The sequence below is a fragment of the Scylla paramamosain genome, chromosome 32 (assembly GCF_035594125.1).
Source record: "Scylla paramamosain isolate STU-SP2022 chromosome 32, ASM3559412v1, whole genome shotgun sequence".
NCBI lineage: Eukaryota > Metazoa > Arthropoda > Malacostraca > Decapoda > Portunidae > Scylla > Scylla paramamosain.
In genome coordinates, this window is record NC_087182.1 from 14,396,689 (window position 1) to 14,416,138 (window position 19,450).

General features: G+C 42.3%; 1 protein-coding gene across 1 annotated transcript; it reads right to left on the reverse strand.

Moving 5' to 3' along the window:
* Positions 1-1,123: 1,123 nt before the first annotated feature.
* On the reverse strand, positions 1,124-14,723 carry LOC135088913 (DNA-binding protein D-ETS-3-like). Its single transcript, XM_063983972.1, has 5 exons — positions 14,412-14,723; positions 12,389-12,497; positions 8,240-8,446; positions 4,823-5,038; positions 1,124-1,512 (listed from the first exon to the last, which is right to left on the reverse strand). The coding sequence occupies exons 1-5, from the start codon at positions 14,439-14,441 to the stop codon at positions 1,232-1,234; spliced, it is 843 nt and encodes a 280-aa protein (XP_063840042.1). The 5' UTR covers positions 14,442-14,723; the 3' UTR covers positions 1,124-1,231.
* Positions 14,724-19,450: the final 4,727 nt, after the last annotated feature.

A 19,450-nucleotide genomic window follows, 5' to 3' on the forward strand; every position in this document is an offset into this window, starting at 1 on the left:
AAATACGTAGCATCCTTCCTCTTGATATTTTCAGCCTTAATGTATCACGTGCCAGCTTTAGAATACTGGGCTTCACTCCGCAGGCCAGACTTAGGTGGCGACTTGAGAGAGAGAGAGAGAGAGAGAGAGAGAGAGAGAGAGAGAGAGAGAGAGAGAGAGAGAGAGAGAGAGAGAGAGAGAGAGAGAGAGAGAGAGAGAGAGAGAGAGAGAGAGAGTAAAATTATTGTTCTCTTCCTATTCCGTGTTGGTTCTACAGTGATATCATCATTATCGTTTGAAATGAACACTTGAGGAGAGGAACAACAGGAATGAAAGGATAAAAAAGGAAAAGTAAGTCTTGCAAAGGAATGAAATGTTTAACGCCGCGAGGAGGAGGAGGAGGAGGAGGAGAAAAGAACAAGAGGAAAAAGAACAAAAACAAGAAGAACAGGAACAAAAAGCAGAAGCAGAATAAGAATAAGAATATGGTTTCAAGTCTTATGACAGTGGAAATGTTTATTACATAGAAGAATATAAATGAAAATTAAAAAAGAACGTTAACATGAAGCAGATGATGAAGAAGAAGAACAAGAACAAGAACAAGAAGGTTTAAAGTTTTACGACACTGATAAAGTTTATCGTACAGAATAATAAAAAAAAGATGAATAAGAATAAGAATTAGTCCACAGTAGCCAAAATAAAAGAAGAAAATAAAAAAGCGCGCCATCTTTCGGTTAATGTTTGTCAGTTTTCCCTTTGTTCTTTACTTTCAACGTTTTCTACTGTTTAATTTCAGAGGTGTTATGTTTCAAGTTTCAGTACATATTTTACGAACACCAAATTGTCTACGTTTATGATACTTTTCCCACATTGCAGTTTCTGTCATACATCGCTCTTCTTGTAATTTCAATTTTCAACTATTCTCTCTCTCTCTCTCTCTCTCTCTCTCTCTCTCTCTCTCTCTCTCTCTCTCTCTCTCTCTCTCTCTCTCTACTCTGGTATATGGCCCGATTGCATTAAATCAATCAATCAATCAATCAGTCAATCAATTAGTCAGCCACTCTCTCTCTCTCTCTCTCTCTCTCTCTCTCTCTCTCTCTCTCTCTCTCTCTCTCTCTTAACAACACGAGGCTACGTACACGACAGACATAAGGACGAAAATAACACATAAAAACCTAAGAAAACCGACCAACGAACCACACCAAGCGACGACGAGGCAGGACGAGGACGCCCACGGCCACGTCCACGCCTCTTATCTGACGCAGGCGTGCAGGTGGTGGGAGCGGGCACACGCCTGCAGCTGGGTCATGGGATCGTGGGTCACCTCCCCTGTGGGCGTGGGAAGACCCGTGGTGGCGTCGTGTGTCACCCCAACCACGCCCACGCCCGCGGCCCCTGGGTGGTGGTGGTGGTGATGGTGCGCGCTCACCATGGGCCCCCCGCGAACTGACTGTACCAGGGGGTCGAACTTGGGCTTCTCCACGTGTGCCAGGGAGTAGTCGCAGTAGCCAGCCTCCATGCCCCGCTCCATGCCTGCCGGCGAAGGAGCGTTAGGTCACATGGGGTCTGGGTCACGCCTGTTATTAGTAGTGGTGCTGATATCCATTGCTATTATTACTGGTATCTGTGGCGGATACTGAAGGTGATAAAGGCGATAAGAAGAAGAAGAAGAGGAATAATAATAATAATAATAATAATAATAATAATAATAATAATAATAATAATAATAAGAATAAGAATAAGAATAATAATAATAATAATAAGAAGAAGAGAAGGAAAAAGAAGGAAAAAAAATAAAAAATGATGTATGGAACGACTTCACATTTACATCCGCTTGAGTGGATGAAGAAAAAAGGAAAATAATTTAATCATATACTACATTACTACCAAGAAAAAACAATTGTGAAAATAATATCGTTGTTCATAAAAATAAAGGAAAACACGAAAGTCAGGGTGCAGTGCAGTGGTGTTGACAATGCCCTCTGTTAGTACTGGTGCCTGATGATGTATGTTAACCCTTTGACTGCTATGGGCGTCTTTTATCAACATTTAGAGCACTGTAATAAATTGCAAGGATACAAAGAAATATGAAGAATATGACGTTAATTTAATCATTGCTAAGCTACATAACTACGGATTTCAAGAGACTAGTGGAAAAACAATTCATTTAAAAGTTGTATGCGAAAGATTAACTGGCAGTGAAAGAGTTAATTAAGGGTTTGACTTCGTTGTTTTTATTCATTCACTATATCTTTATTCACAAGGCAAGCCCTAAGAAAAAAAAAAACACTCACAAAAAGCCCGGCTGTCTCTCCCATAAAAGAAAAAGAATATCAAACAAAACACACACTTGGGTAATCTTGGTGATGTGGACTCATGATGAACATTGTTGTCTGATCTGTATAACAACATGCAGTCACTCATTTTGGTCTGCTGTCCATCATTCTGTCTCTAACGTATCTAAAGAATTAACAAAAGATTTTATTTATTATTTTTTTTATATAGAAAATTCAGGTCTTGTAGTACCAAAGAGCAACTGATTAGAGTCTAAGTCGGATACAGACAAGTATGTGAATTATTATTATTATTATTATTATTATTATTATTATTATTATTATTATTATTATTATTATTATTATTATTATTACTTTTTTATATTTTCTTATTTTTATTTATTTATTTATTTATATTTTTATTCCTCCCATATTTCCCGCAGGCCTGAGTCTACGTAAAATGTTTACAGCATTTCACATAAATCTACAGGAATAAAAAACGTTCTGTGCCCTCTGGGTGCTTCCATTTTAGTAGTGTTTTTATAAAGTGGACAGAGGACTGGTTATGGAGTGAAAAATTACTTAATTTACGTGAAAGATTAAGTTTGATTAAAAATACATACGTATATATTATTATTATTATTATTATTATTATTATTATTATTATTATTATTATTATTATTATTATCATTATTATTATTATTATTATTGTTATTATCATCATCATTTCTTATTATCGTTATCATTATTATCTTTGCTACTATTATTATTATTACTAGTAGTAGTATTAATATTATTAGTAGTAGTAGTAGTAGTAGTAGTTTCTCTCTCTCTCTCTCTCTCTCTCTCTCTCTCTCTCTCTCTCTCTCTCTCTCTCTCTCTCTCTCTCTCTCTCTCTCGCTCGCGCGCGCGCGCGTGACAGTATTAACAAATACGCTAACCTTACTCTACAGCGTCAAATAATAAAAAAAAGAAAAAAAGAAAAAAAGGGAAAAAACATCAAATCCAGTTTTTAATTAAGAAAGCGAGGCGACGTTCCCTTTTGAGTGGAGATTGAGCTCAAAATCATACAATCCAGCCGCATTAACGCAGATCAAAGTAAGAGTGAAAAGTAGATGAAATAGTAAAGGTTGCAACACCTGCTTATAACCATCTGGAATGAAAGGTTAATGAGGGATTGAGCCTTACGCAACACCGACACTGGTCTGTACATCGTTAGTCACCTGTACACATGGTAGATAAATGTATCAGTTCTTTCCCTTCACCCTTAACATCTGGAATATAATACGTGTCCTGTCTGCTGCCATGTGATCATGTTCGCTACACGGGCACCAGCTAAACCGGGAAGAGAGAGAGAGAGAGAGAGAGAGAGAGAGAGAGAGAGAGAGAGAGAGAGAGAGAGAGAGAGAGAGAGAGAAGAAAAACACTCATAACAAATCATCACGAATACAAAAGACACGACCTGAACCAGAAGAAAAGAGGCAGAAAGCGTCGAACTCAAAACAGAGTGCCATTTTATATCATACAGATCCAGTAGGTAGAAATGTCACATATAAATTGCATTACTAACAGAAAACGAGTAATCCTCTACAGAAGCTGAAGACCGCGGCCCGAGAAGAATTCAGCAACCAAGACGAGGTCCGCCTCTTGTAGTTTCCCTTTTTTTCTAGATAACTTTTGGTAGTGTGTAACTTTTATAAGTGTCTTCATTTTTCAATACAGGTTATCGACCATTCCGCGTTGAATGCTAGTAAATGCTTTCCTGTATTGATCCTAATTGTTATGAAAATGTAGGTAAGACCGACACACTGACGAACCGAGCACTCTTGATAATATAGTTATGAGTGAGAAAAATGAGGTTGTGATATGATTTACAAACCAAAAATACGAAAATACAAGGAAATTCTGATTCTAAGTAGACCAAATGTGACGCACCAGTGGCATCTTAGTGGTGGTTGTGACCTAAACACACGTAACGTACTGCAGTATTGGTAACAACTCAACAAAACATCTAATTACCGATACAAGAACCACATGGAAATCACTAACTAGCAAATTACGTTGACTACAACACCCGACACATCCCAGACTAAAGAAAAGAAAACGTAGCATGATTGTAATTCGCTTACGCTAACTTACACCTTCCGAAAATTACCACTACAGATACAATCCACTGAAAGCAAGAATAAAATAAATAAATAAATAAATGAAAAAAGAACGAAGTCGTATCTCAACTGGATTAACTTGCAAAATACTTCTAAGACAAGGAAAAAAAAAAACGCAGTGGAGTCGTAACTCATCAGGTTAAACTTGCAATATTGTATGAAAACCAAGAAAAAAAGCAGCGTGGTCGTAATTCACCAAGACTAACCTGCAACATACCACCGTAACTAAGAAAGAAGAAGAAGAAGAAGAAGAAGAAGAAGAAGAAACAAGCAGCGTGGTCGTAAATTAACTAAGAAAGAAAGAAAAAAGAAAGAAAAAATAAAAAGCAGCGTTGTCGTAAATTAATCAGGTTGCGTATCTTGCAATATACTGAAGCTAAGACAAAACACTACCAGGTAACTCACCCAGATTGGCATTCATATTCTTGAGGTCGTCCTTCTGCATGGTGAGTGAGGAGGTGACGTGGTCGGGCAGGTAGTCGTAACCGAACTTGGCGAACTGCGAGTACGAGGCGAGGTCATACTGAGTGGCGGGCGGGGACGACCAGGTGACGTGTGGCGCCAGGAGGTGCTGGGCGGCGGCGGCGGCCCCAGGTGACCCAGTGGACCAGGCGGCCGCGGCTAACCGGGGGAGGAGGAAAGAGACAGGGTGAGGAACACAAAGGAACATTAAGAAAGAATAAGCAACTTCTTTATGCGGCTGGCATTAAATGTGTTATTGAAAGTGAAAATGAAGAAGAAAAATAATAATAATAATAATAATAATAATAATAATAATAATAATAAGAAGAAGAAGAAGAAAGATGATGATGATAATAATAATGATGATGATGATGATGATAATGATGATGACGACTTCCTTATTATTATTATTATTATTATTATTATTATTATTATTATTATTATTATTATTATTATTATTATTATTACTATGAGTAGAGCAAAGTTTCCTGACAACACGGGGGGGAAGTATAAAACACCAGACTTTATAATTATTTGTTTGAATGGACAAGTTACCGTTTTCTCTCTCCAGGTGATTAATTTGTGCATGAGTGAATAAATTAACGTGCGAATGCAAGATAAATGTATATTATGTGTATAATAATCCCTTAATAAATGCAGAAAGTTCAGTAGATGTGTAATATAACACAAATGAATGTAAATTACCTAAATACACTTGATTAATGTATCCATAAATCTAGAGGAAAATGGAGATGTATTCTAAATATACCTGAAAAATGTATGAATGTATGGACAAATGTGTATGTATAAGTGTCTTAATACATGTAGAAATTAATATAACGATAAATGAATGAATGAATAAATAACAGAAACAATACTCAACAGTAAGCATACGAGCAAGTCAATGAATAAATATACTTGAAAAAAAATATGAATGTATGGACAGATATATCCTACAAGTGTCTTAATACGCAGAAAATCCATACAAATAATCAATAAATAAATCAACAAATAAGCAAACAGTCCAACAAATAAATATAAACAATAAAAAATGCACTTAAAAATGTATGAATGTATAGACAAATATATCCTACAAGTGTCTTAGTACGTAGAAAATCAAACAAATAATCAATAAGTAAAGGGGCACATAAACAAATAATCAATCAAGTAAGTATCCCCCAAAATATTCAGTCGTTCGATAAATAAACATACTTGAACAATGTATGAATGTACGAACAAACACCAGAATATCATACGTGTCTTAATAAATAAATAATAAGACAAACAAACAAACAAACAAATAAGAATCCAAATAACCTAATAAATAAAATGAAACGATCTAGAACAGCAGCAAATTTATAAGTAAATGATAAAAAGAAGTGTGATAAACAAAAAAACAAGAAATAAATTGAGTTATAATGCTCCATCGACAAGGTTATTATTACATCGCAGGTCGGGGCTACGGTGCCGCCCCCAGCCAGGATCGAACTGGGGACACTAAGCCGCCAGCCGAGCACTGTATGATGCCTCTAAGCCGCCAGGTCCCGGGGGCAGGCAGGGGCAAATGAATCAATGAACTGCTGAATAAAATGAAGCAATGGAGAATGAGGAAAATCGCGAAATGTATTATAAAGGGTAAATGTTCTTCATTGGTGGTGGTGGTGGTGGTGGTGGTGTTAGTGGTGGTGGTTGGTGGTGGTGGTGGTGGTGGTGACGGTAACGACGATGAAAATGCTGAAGATAATGACAATGGTAATAATAATGATACTACTACTACTACTACTACTACTACTACTACTTACAATAATACAGTAATAATAAAAATAATATCACACTATCACAGGATTACACTGTTTCACTCTGGCAGACGAAACTGCTTCAGGTAAGTAACACTGAATAATATTCTAGTTTATTACTGTCTCTGCTTGTTTATAATAACTAACTAACCTACTTAGTATGACGCAAGTGACACGTAGGCAAAATTTTTTGTTTCGTTACCTAATAAATAAATAAATACATAAGTAAATAAATAAATAGAATGATAACAATGGTGACGGCAGTGATGTTAACCCTTTGACTGCTATTCTGTCTTTTCCATAACCGTCTACAAATTTGAAAGAACATTTTTGTATTTCAGTTTCTAAAACGTGCTTCTGTAGTTCTGCATGAATTAAAGTAACCTCTTCTTTTTTACCTTTCTTCTCATTGTCCATATAAGCTAAATTTATTACAATGATCTAAATATTAACAAAAGATGACTATAGCAGCAAAAGTGTTAGCGATAAGGATTCACATAGAGTTTGAAGAGCATTGCAAGAGAGGAGCTAAAGACAAAAGCGAAGGTGGATGGGCTTTTTAAAGGACGATCTGACGAAAAATAACTGTCAGAGAAAAATGTGCACGACTAAACTGGCTGCTTCAGAGCTTGCGGAAATATTGATCCTGCGTGAGATGCGAGACGATGTACAGCGGAAGAAGGATGACAATGAAACGTGCAGTCAATACTCAGCACACCTCATATCGTTGTATTTTGGCGTGATACCTTTATGTTATGTTCCCTGATATGCTAAGAGACCATCAACTGCCAGGTTTTGAGAGGAAACCGTCAACAAATCATGGGAGTTAAGACTGGGAGAAAACAAACAGGGCAGTTAAGTCCAGAAGGTTACTTGATTTGTGACTGCGATTGTAGTGTTACTGGAAAAATAACAGTTAAGTCCTCTGATCTGCTCAGAATCCATCAACTGCCAGGTTTTGTGACTGTCAGCAGATCAAAAGACTGACGACTGAGAGAAAACAAAACAGCGCAAGTACGGAAGATAATTTATTACCGCGATTATATAACGTTACTGGAAAATAAAGTTCCGTCTCCTGATGTCTGTAATTATATAACGAAGCGCAAAGCAGTGCAGGCAAGTACAGAAAATTGTTCAACTCCAGACTACAACTGTACAGTGTTACTAATAAAACAGTTTTGTCTACCAAAGTGAACGTGTTTGTAATCCAGCAAAAAAAAAAAAAAAAAAGAAAGAAAGAAAGAAAAGCAGTGCAAGTTAACATAGTGTTTGTAATCCTGTAATGAGACACAAAACAGTCTAAGTGAATACAAAATATCATTCTACTCCAGACCAAAACTGTACAATGTTACTAGAAAAATCCAGTTCCGTCTACCAGTGTTTGTAATCCTGTAATAAAATACAAACCAGAGCAAAAGAATACAAAAGATTACTGAACTTTCAACCACAACTGTAGAGGGTTACTGGAAAAATATAATGCCACCAGCCAGAGTAAAAATATGCTTCCAGATCTTTAATAAGCAACTAACCTGTAATTTGTATTTTGTAACCAGGTCATCCTCACCTGCATACGAAGCCGCCGCCGCCGCCCTCGGGTAGTAGTGGTGCGGGAACACCTTCAGGCTTCCCCTCCTGTCGTAGTGGCCCGTCGCCCCGCCCGCCGCGCCCCCCACGTCCTGGCCCCGTCCCCCGCGCCCGCCCTCGCCGCCGCCGAAGCCCAGGGTCAACAGCGCCTCGGGGTCACACACGAACTTGTACACGTAGCGCTCACCTGTCGGGGATCAAAGCTCATTGTTAGTGCTTTTTTTTTTTTTTTATATATATATATAGGAGGGACACCAGTCAAGGACAACAAAAATAAAAAAAAAAAAGCTCACTGAGATGCCAGTCTCCGAAAAGGATCCAAAGCGGTTGTCAAAAAATTAAAGGATAAATATCTTGAAACCTCCCTCTTGAAGGAATTTAAGTCATAGGAAGGTGGAAATACAGAAGCAGGCAGGGAATTCCAGAGTTTACCAGAGAAAGAGATGAATGATTGTGAATACTGGTTAATTCTTACATTAGAGAGGTGCACAGAATAGGGGTAAGAGAAAGAAGAAAGTCTTGTGCAGCGAGGCCGCGGGAGGAGGGGAGGCATGCAGTTAGCAAAATCAGAAGAGCAGTTAGCATGAAAATAGCGGTAGAAGATAGCAAGAGATGCAACATTGCGGGGATAAGAAATAGGCTGAAGACAGTCAGTTAGAGGATGATTGATGAGACGAAAAGCTTTTGATTCCACCATGTCTAGAAGAGCGGTATGAGTGGAACCCCTCCAGACATGTGAAGCATACTCCATACATGGAAGGATAAGGCCTTTGTACAGAGTTAGCAGCTGGAAGGTGAGAAAAACTGGCGGAGACGTCTCAGAACACCTAACTTCTTAGAAGCTGTTTTAGCTAGAGATGAGATATGAAGTTTCCAGTTTAGATTATAAGTAAAAGACAGACTGAGGATGTTCAGTGTAGAAGAGGGGAACAGTTCAGTGTCATTGAAAAAGAGGGGATAGTTGTCTGGAAGGTTGTGTCGAGTTGATATATGGAGGAATTGAGTTTCTGAGGTATTGAACAATACTAACTTTGCTCTGCCCCAATCAGAAATTTTAGAGAGATCAGAAGTCAGGCGTTCTGTGGCTTCCCTGTGTGAACTGTTTACTTTCTGAACAGTTGGACGTCTACGAAAAGACGTGGAAAAGTGCAGGGTGGTATCATCAGCGTAGGAATGGATAGGACAAGTAGTTTGGTTTAGAAGATCATTGATAAATAATAGGAAGAGAGTGGGTGACAGGACAGAACCCTGAGGAACACAAATTATTAATAAATTTAAGAGAAGAACAGTGACTGTCTACCACAGCAGCAACAGAACGGTCAGAAAGGAAACTTGAGAAGAAGTTACAAAGAGAAGGATAGAAGCTGTAGGAGGATAGTTTGGAAATCAAAGCTTTGTGTCAGACTCTATTAAAAGCTTTTGATATGTTTAAGGCAACAGCAAAAGTTTCACCAAAATCTCTAAAAGAGGATGACCAAGACTCAGTAAGGAAAACCAGAAGATCACCAGTAGAACGGCCTTGATGAAACCCATACTGGCGATCAGACAGAAGGTTGTGAAGTGACAGACGTTTAAGAATCTTCCTGTTGAGGATAGATTCAAGAACTTCAGACAGGCATGAAATTAAAGCGATACGACGGTAGTTTGAGGGATTAGAACAGTCACCCTTTTTAGGGACAGGCTGAATGTAGGCAAACTTCCAGCAAGAAGGAAAGGTAGATCTTGACAGACAGAGATGAGAGTTTGACTAGGCAAAGTGCTAGCACGGAGGCACAGTTTCGGAGAACTATAGGAGGGATCCCATCAGGTCCATGAACCTTTCGAGGATTTAGGCCAGTGAGGCCATGGAAAACATCATTGCGAAGAATTTTAATAGGTAGCATGAAGCAGTCAGAGAGTGGGTGAGAGGGAGGAACAAGCCCTGAATCACCCAAGTGTAGGTCCATAAACCTTCCGAGGGTTTTGACCAGCGAGGGCATGGAAAACATCATTGCAAAGAATTTTAATAGGTAGCATGAAGTAGTCAGAGGGTGGAGGAGAGGAGGAACAAGCCCTGAATCATCTAAGCTAGTGTTTTTAGCAAAGGTTTGAGCGAAGAGTCCGGCTTTAGAGATAGATATGAAAGCAGTGGTGCCATCTGGTTGAAATAAAGGAGGAAAAGAAAAAGCAGCAAAGTTATTGGAGATGATTCTAGCTAGATGCCAGAAGTCACGAGGGGAGTTAGATCTTGAAATATTTTGACACTTTTTATTAATGAAAGAGTTTTTGGCTAGTTGGAGAACAGATCTGGCATAGTTTCGGGCAGAAATATAAAGCTCATGAAATTCTGGTTATGGAAAGCTCAAGTACCTTTTGTGGGCCACCTCTCTATCAGGCTGTGTTAAATCAAGGTTTGGAAGGTTCAGGTCGAGAAAAAGAGTGAGGAATGTACATCTCCATGCCAGACACTATCATCTTTGTTATTCGCTCGGTACACAGAGATGTATCTCTGACGCGTAGTAGCAGTAATCATTCCGGGAAAATCAGCAAAATACCTCCTCAGGTCCCCCAAACTAGAAGAGGCAAAATCCTAGAGGCACCTCAGCTTAGGGGGATCCTAAGGAGGGAGTGGAGCAATAGGACAAGATACGAGTACAGATATGAGATTGTGATTGGAGGGGCCCAGCGGAGAAGATAGGGTAACAGCATAAGCAGGATTAGAGGTTAGGAAAAGGTCAAGAATGTTGGGCATATCTCCAAGACGGTCAGAAATACGAGTAAGGTATTGCACCAATTGCTCTAGGTCATGGAGGATAGCAAAGTTAAGGGCTAGTTCACCAGGATGGTCAGTGAAGGGAGAGAAAAGCCAAAGCTGGTGGTGAACATTGAAGTCTCCAAGAATGCAGATCTCCACAAATGGGAAGAGAGTCAGAATGTGCTCCACATTGGAAGTTAAGTAGTTAAAAAATTTCTCTTCGTCAGAGGAGTTAGGTGAGAGTTATACAGCACAGATAAATTTAGTTTGAGAGTGACTCTGTAGTCGTAACCAGATGGTGGAAAACTCGGAAGATTCAAGAGCGTGGGCACGAGGGCAGGTTAAGTCGTTGCGCACATAGATGCAACATCCAGCTTTAGATTGAAAATGAGGATAGAGAAAGTAGGAAGGAACAGAAAAGGGGCTACTGTCAGTTGCCTCAGACACCTGAATTTCAGTGAGGAAAAGATGAGGTTTAGAACAGGAGAGGTGGTGTTCTACAGACTGAAAATTAGATCTAAGACCGCGAATATTGTAGAAGTTAATGAAGAAAAGTTGACGGGGGTGTCGAGACACTTAGGGTCGATACCAGAAGAGCAGTCTGACCTGGGGACATTTGTGGTCCCTTACTCAGATGGGGATTCCGAGGCTGGTGTAGGAGTCGCCATGATAATTTAAAATCTTGAATGAAGGGTGTTTGTGTAATTAGGTGCTTGCAGTTTTGTGTGAAGGAAGAGAGTTGCCTTTAGAGGGCAGGCTGTGACTGCCCCTTTGTGTTGTGAGACACAAAGGGAAACGTTCAGTGAGATCAGCTGGGTTTAATGATAAGTTCACAGCATTCCCTGATCCAGTGCTTTAGACATCACTGGGAGTAATTATCGTTTACACAGGTGCCTACTGCCTCCTCCTATAACCTGTTACCTGTTGTTGTTGTTGCTGTTGTTGTTGTTATCATTGCTACTGCTACTACTACTACTACTACTACTACTACTACTACTACTAGTAACAATTCAATAAAACAACAACAACAACAACAACAACAACAACAACAACAGCAGCAACAACAACAGCAACAACTACTATTACTACTATTACTACTACTACTACTACTACTGACAATACAACAACAACAACAACAACAACAACAACAACAACAACAACAACAACAACGACAGCAACAACAAGAGCAACAACAACTACTATTTCTACTATTACTACTATTACTACTACTACTACTACTACTACTACTACTACTATTACTATTACTACTACTACTACTACTACTACTACTACTACTACTACTACAAGTACTACTACTACTACTACTATTATTATAACTTTTACTACTTATACTTATGTCTATTTTTTTCCCACATCTCGCGCCCAGCCTCTCACCTGCCACCTTCTGCATGATGCCCTTCTCGTAATAGTAACGGAGGGAGCGGCTCAGCTTGTCGTAATTCATAGCGGGACGGTTCTTCTGCAGGCCCCACCGGCGAGCCACCTGCATGAGACCACCGGGAGAAGGTAATATAGAAAAGTCAAGTGGAAATGAGACATAAGAAAAAATATACCTGGAAAAATTAGTGATAAAGAGAATGTTATACTGAAGTATGATATAAAGAAGCGATTATATAAAAAAAAAACATTACAAAGAAAAAGTGAAATAGAAATATGACAGAGAAGATTAATTATAAGAAAATCAAATAGTAACGATGAACATAAATATGATGTCAAATTTAAAAAAAAATGTTACACAGAAGAATTACGTAAAAAAAATAATACAGCAAATTCATAAATCCAATTCACATAAAGTATACAAATTCACAAAAACTATGCAGAAAAGTTATGCAGGAATTACGTAGAATCATAATGAATGAAGTTTCTTGATTTTACTGTGTTCACTAGTTCACTAATCTTGGACATGTAGACAGATACATGGACAGACAGATGTATAGATACAGATAGATACGTTAATAGATGGATAGGCAGAGAGATAACAAGAGATAGAGGGAGAAAGAATATCAAAATCTTATAAAAATAGAAAAGCTGTTATAAAAGAATAACGTGTGCGTGTGTGGTGTATCAGAGAGAGAGAGAGAGAGAGAGATTCTCCCTCTCCTCCCTTGCATCTTTCCTCCTGTTCCTCCCAGATTAGTGTCACGTGATCCAGGAGGAGGAGGAGGAGGAGGAGGAGGAGGAGGCCCCGAACTGCATTGTCTGGACCCCTTGGGGAGATGAGGGAATGAGGGAGGGATGGAGGGAGGGACGGAGAGAGGGACTGAGGGAGGGACAGAGGGAGGGACTGAGGGAGGGGCGGAGGGAGTGAGGGAGGGAAGGGAGGGAGGGATAGATATGCAGTTGGTGTCATTTGTCTTAATCTTAAAAGCTCATGAATCAGTAAAGCTTCAAATCCTCTGGTTCATTAAGGCTGTGTGTGTGTGTGTGTGTGTGTGTGTGTGTGTAACCTAAGAGAAAGGAAGGTATATACGTATAACAGCAATTTCAATTTCCTATTCACTGTAAACATTTCAGAATAAGTGACTTTTATTTTCGAAGCGAATCGTGAGTCGGAATAATTTAATGCTTCACTCACCAATACTTACAATATACACACATTACTTAACAGAACCCCAAGCATTTACACCTCACACATGACAAGGAGTTGGACGCTTGGTTGTTTACTGTCCTTTGAAATGGTAATGACGTTAAGACAGTAGAGAATCAGAGATGAACTTAAGTGTTTACACCTCACATAGCACGAAAAGGAACACTTGGATGCTTACTGTTCTTTGCAATCCTAAATGACGTGATGATACCAGAGTTAAGCAAAACCTCAAGTATCTACACCTCACACATGATAAAGTGGAGTGCTTGAGAATTTACTGTCCCTTGCAATAATAACATGACAGTACAGAATCAGACAGAACCTCACGTACACACACCCTCATATAGGACAATGTTGAGTGCTTGGGTGTTTACTGTCCCTTGCAATAGAACCTCAAGTATCGGGTTTCTCGCAGAACCAAGTATTGTGTTTATTGTCTCCTGCAGCAGAATATCAAGTACTGTGTGTTTATCGTCTCTTGCAACAGAACCTGGAGTATTCACACCCTTACACATCACAGAAATTTGAGTGCTTTGGTGTTTATTGTCCTTTGAAATCCTAACCCTTTTGAGTAGCTCACCAATTCACTCTGGATACCATTGCAAAAGTGTATAACTTTAAGATCATTTTGCTCTCATGAAGGCGTTAACAATTACATCTAGCCACTCATCATCTAACATTAAATCTCCGTTTACTCCTTTCCTCATTAATAATAGTTGATTATGCGAAGTTTAGAAAGTGTCTCTGGTGCTGAAAGGGTTAAAGCATCAAGCTGGTGTTGGGTGAAGCTAAGTTCCAGCTTACACTCACCTCCTCGGGCTCAATAAGCTTAAACTCCATGCCCCTGCCGGTCCACGCAATGCAGGACGCGTTGGCAGGGTCGTGCAGGAGTGCCACCAGGAACTGCCCACAGCTGTAGGGACCCCCGTCGGTATGGCGCGCCACCTCCCCCTCCTGCTGCTCCTCCACCTCCTCCACCTCCTTGCTGTCCTATACTTCCTCCCCCTCCTCCACCTGCTGCTGCTGCTACTGCTGTCTCGTGGTGCTGTGGAGATGGAATGCTACCCCCTCCATTTCCTCCTCCACCACCTCCACTTCCTCCTCCTCCTCCGCCTCCGCCTCCACCGCCGCCGCCTCCTCCTCCTCCTCCTCCTCCTCCTCCGTCCGTGTCCGCTGCTCTCCAACTGCAGCTTTCCCCGTTGAATTCTGTAATAATAATAATAATAATAATAATAATAATAATAATAATAATAATAATAATAATAATAATAACGTGTGTGTGGCGTGATTGTGAGAGTGTGGTAACGGCTTTCTCTCTCTCTCTCTCTCTCTCTCTCTCTCTCTCTCTCTCTCTCTCTCTCTCTCTCTCTCTCTCTCTCTCTCTCTCTCTCTCTCTCTCTCATCTCTCTCTCTCTCTCTCTCTCTCTCTCTCTCTCTCTCTCTCTCTCTCTCTCTCTCTCTCTCTCTCTCTCTTCCGGCGTCCGACTTCTTCATGGCTCCACGTCTCCTGAGGAATTATGAGGGAGAGGAGGAGGAGGAGGAGGAGGAGGAGGAGGAGGAGGAGGAGGAGGAGAGAAGGGGGAAAACGAGGGTGAAGGTAAAAAAGAAAAGTAAAAAGGGAGAAAAAGAAACTCACAATATACAAAATTAAGGAAAAAAAGAAACAAAGAAATAATAACAGTAATAATAATAACAATAATAATAATAACAATGAATAAGAAAATTATAGTAGAATAATAAAAGCCACTACCATAACAACAACAACAACATCAACCACTACTACTATTACTACTACAACAATTACCATAAACATAATAACAACAACAATAGCTAAAAACAGAATAATTACAACAAAAGAGAACATAACAAGGAGGAGGAGGAGGAGGAGGAGGAGGAGGAGGAGGAGGAGGAAGAGGAGGAGGAGGAGGAGGCTGAATCTGGCACCTCCACGCCCCTTCACTGACCACAGGAATATTAATGCGCGTTTCTTTTGTCCTTCGCTCGTAAAGTGAAGGAGAGGAGGAGGAGGAGGAGAAGGAGGAGGAGGAGGAGGAGGAGGAGGAGGAGGAGGAGGAGGAGGAGGCCACTACCGCTCGAGGCTGGACGACTGCGCTTGCCATGGAGGGGTTGGGGTAAGGAGGGGGGAGGAAGCGTGGAAGAGGGAGAAAGGGAGAGGAGAGAGCAGGAAGGAGGAGGAGGAGGTAGGCGAGGGATGGAACGAGATGAAGAAATAAAGAGAAAAAAAATAACCAAAGAGAGAGAGAGAGAGAGAGAGAGAGAGAGAGAGAGAGAGAGAGAGAGAGAGAGAGAGAGAGAGAGAGAGAGAGAGAGAGAGAGAGAGGAAAGAATTTAGAGAAAATAACACAGAGGAAGGAACTATTGAAGAAAGGAACCAAGGAAGAAATGAAACCAAGAGAGAGAGCGAGAGAGAGAGAGAGAGAGAGAGAGAGAGAGAGAGAGAGAGAGAGAGAGAGAGAGAGAGAGAGAGAGAGAGGACGAGGGGCTACGACACAGCAAGAGAAGCTCACACACACACACACACACACACACACACACACACACACACACACACACACACACACCGTCTTGACCTCATACGGGCAGGACGTGTGACCTTGGCGCTCTCGAGCAGCCTCGGCCAACTTGTTGGCCTTCCCCGCCCCCTAGTGATAGTGACCTCAGTTTGTTTTGTTTTTTTACTTTTCTGTTTTCAACTTTTAGCGTTTAGTTTGAGGCTCGATCTGGTGGGATTGTTGTTTTTGTGAACACTTGTAGCGAATGCGTGTGATACATAAAGAAAAATGAGTGCTTCAGTGCAAACATACGAACGCAATTACCTCCTGCGTCGTAGACGAGGATCTGGGTACCCGCCACCCAACGTGATACAGTGCCTTAAGTCCTTAAAACTATTTCGAAACCGTGGATCGAGAGGAGGGCAAAAGTGTGGTGCGTCCCATCAAGGTAGTGACCTCCAGTGCCAGAGACGACCGCAGGGTGGAGAAGAGGGAATACAAACACTTTGAGGTGCCGAGAACGTGGTATAGTCTTCCCTCACTCCTCTTATTTAATGCAACGTCTCTGACCAACAAGATGGACGAAGTGATTGTGACGGTGAGATCTACTTGTGCGGACATTGTGGCGGTTACTGAGGCGTGGCAGATTGTTCCTGAGGTGTGCACGATGCAGGACTACCAGCTATACCATCACCTCAGGTCAGGGCGCAGGGGGGGAGTGGCCGTCTTCTGCCGCTCTGCCCTCAGCCCCTCACACCTCCCTGTCGATATTCCTGCCGGTGTGGAGGGCCCTGTGGGTGAGAGTCACGCCCCCTCCCATCCCAACAACACGGCCTCCATCATAGTCTGCGTCGTGTACCACCCCCCACGAGCCGCCACTGCACAGTTGCTCACCGCTCACATCATCAACACTGCTGATGCCCTGAGGGTGAGGTATCCTGCTGCCAAGCTGGTCATCTGTGGGGACTTTAACAGATTAGATATCAACGATATCCTACACCAGCTACACCTCACCCAGGGTCGTGGACTTCCCCACCCACCAGCAAGCCATCCTCGACCTTATCCTCACAGACCTGGGCCAGCAGTACTCGCCACCCAAGCCGCTGCCTCCCATGGGACGGAGCACCCACCTCTCCATACTGTGGTCACCCACACCCACCACCTCGACCCCCCCGGTCAGCTGTCACCAGGACCCACCGCCCCATGCCTGACTCAGCCATGAGGGAGTTTGGGCAGTGGGTGACACAACACCCGTGGACCGAGGTGCTGGATGAGGAGGACGTCCACTTAAAATGGCAAAACTACGTCGCCACTACTACAGCAGCCTTCCACCACTACTTCCCAGCCAAGAGCGTCACAACGCACCCGTCTGATGCTCCCTGGATGACGCCCCGCATTAAAAGACTCATGCGTCAGCGGACCTGGGCGTTCCACTCCTGCCCGGTCCTTTACAGGAAACTAAGAAACAGAGTAATCAGGGAGATTAAGAATGCAAAGGCAAGCTATTACCCAGACAAGATACACCACCTCAAGCTGACCAACAACAGACAGTGGTACGCTAAGATCAAAGCTTTGTGTGGCTTACAAAAGCACACTTCATCCCTTCCTTGCACCTCACACCTTCCTGCTAATCTCGCGGCTCAGGAGATGAACGATCACTTTGCTGCTATCTGTCAAACCTTTCCTCCCCTCCACACCACTCCGCTTCCTGCCTATCTGCCCGCTCCCTCCCCTCCACACACTGTCCAGGCGATGGATGTTTTTAAGAGAATACTTAAATTTAAACCAAGATCCACCACACCCACTGACCTTCCTATAAAAATTTACAAGGAATTTGCTGTAGAGCTAGCAACACCGCTATGCTCCATAATAAACGCCTCACTCTCCCAACACTCTTGCCCCGCGGACTGGAAGACATCTTATGTCACTCCCATCCCCAAAACTTCCAGTCCTCAGTCACTCAATGACCTCAGGCCAGTCTCTATCACCCCCATCCCTAGCCTTATTTGTGAAGATTTTGTATATGACTGGGCATACACCAAAATTTGTAACACCGTGGATATCAGACAATTCGGAAATATTAAAGCCACCTCCACCTCACATTACCTGACCAGCTTCCTTGAATTCATCCACAGCCACCTGGACAAGCGAAACACCTCTCTAGCTGTTGCTTTTGTCGACTTCAAAAAAGCCTTTGATCTAGTTGATCACACTGTTGTCATCGGCAAGGCAGTAAGTCTGGGTCTCCCTCCAAATCTGATAGCGTGGCTAGCCGACTTCCTCACAGGGAGACGTCAGGGCCGTTCGCTATCAGGGCTCTGTCTCTAATTTCCAACAGCTGACATGTGGAGTCCCCCAGGGGACCAAGATGGGTCCTCTATGCTTCCTCCTCCTCATCAACGACGCCCTCACCGACACCCCCCATCGCTGGAAGTATGTGGACGACTGCACCGTGGGCGTCCCAGTTTCCAACAAGAACCCGGACTACTCGCCACTGCAAGCAATTCTGGAGCGACTGCAGACGTGGACAGAGGAGAGCAGGATGACCATCAACCACAGCAAAACTGTGGTGATGCAATTCTGTACCTCCTCTGTACCAGTTGCCCCCTCCCACGCTCACCAGTGGGCCCTCACCCCCTCCAGGTGGTCCAATGTGCCAAGCTTCTCGGAGTCACGGTGGACGACCAGCTGACCTGGAAGCAGCATGTCGCCAGCACCGTGAGATCAGCTACCTACAGGCTGTACATGCTGCGCAGACTCAGGTCGCTGGGGACGCCGACAGATGAGTTAAGGGGGGTGTACCTCACCTTCATCCTCCCCAAACTCATGTACGCCTCCCCAGCGTGGTCCTCCTCCCTCACACACACTCAACAGCTACAGCTAGAGAGTGTGCAGAAAAGGGCGTGCAGGGTCATCCTTGGCCCTGCATACACCACCTATGAAGAAGCCCTGACCACCCTGAGTCTGTCCAGAATATCCACCAGGCACCGAGAGGCTCTGGAGAAGTTTGGGAAGGGACTACTGCATCATCCGCGTCTCAGAGACATGCTGCCTGCCCCCGACGCGCCTCGCCCCCCTGTCCGTGCCACCAGGACACCACAACAAAATAACGCCCCTGAAGGCGCCGCGCACGGACCGGTACAGGACTCAGTGCGATTCCCACCATGGTGCGAGCCATCAATCGATAGTAATTTCCCTCCTAGATTAGTCTTACCGTTAGGATTAATGTTAAGTTTTTCCCCATCCCCTATGTACATTTTCAGTTTGTCAACTGCCTAAATAATAAACCGTTTATTATTATTATTATTATTATTAACACCCACACACACACACACA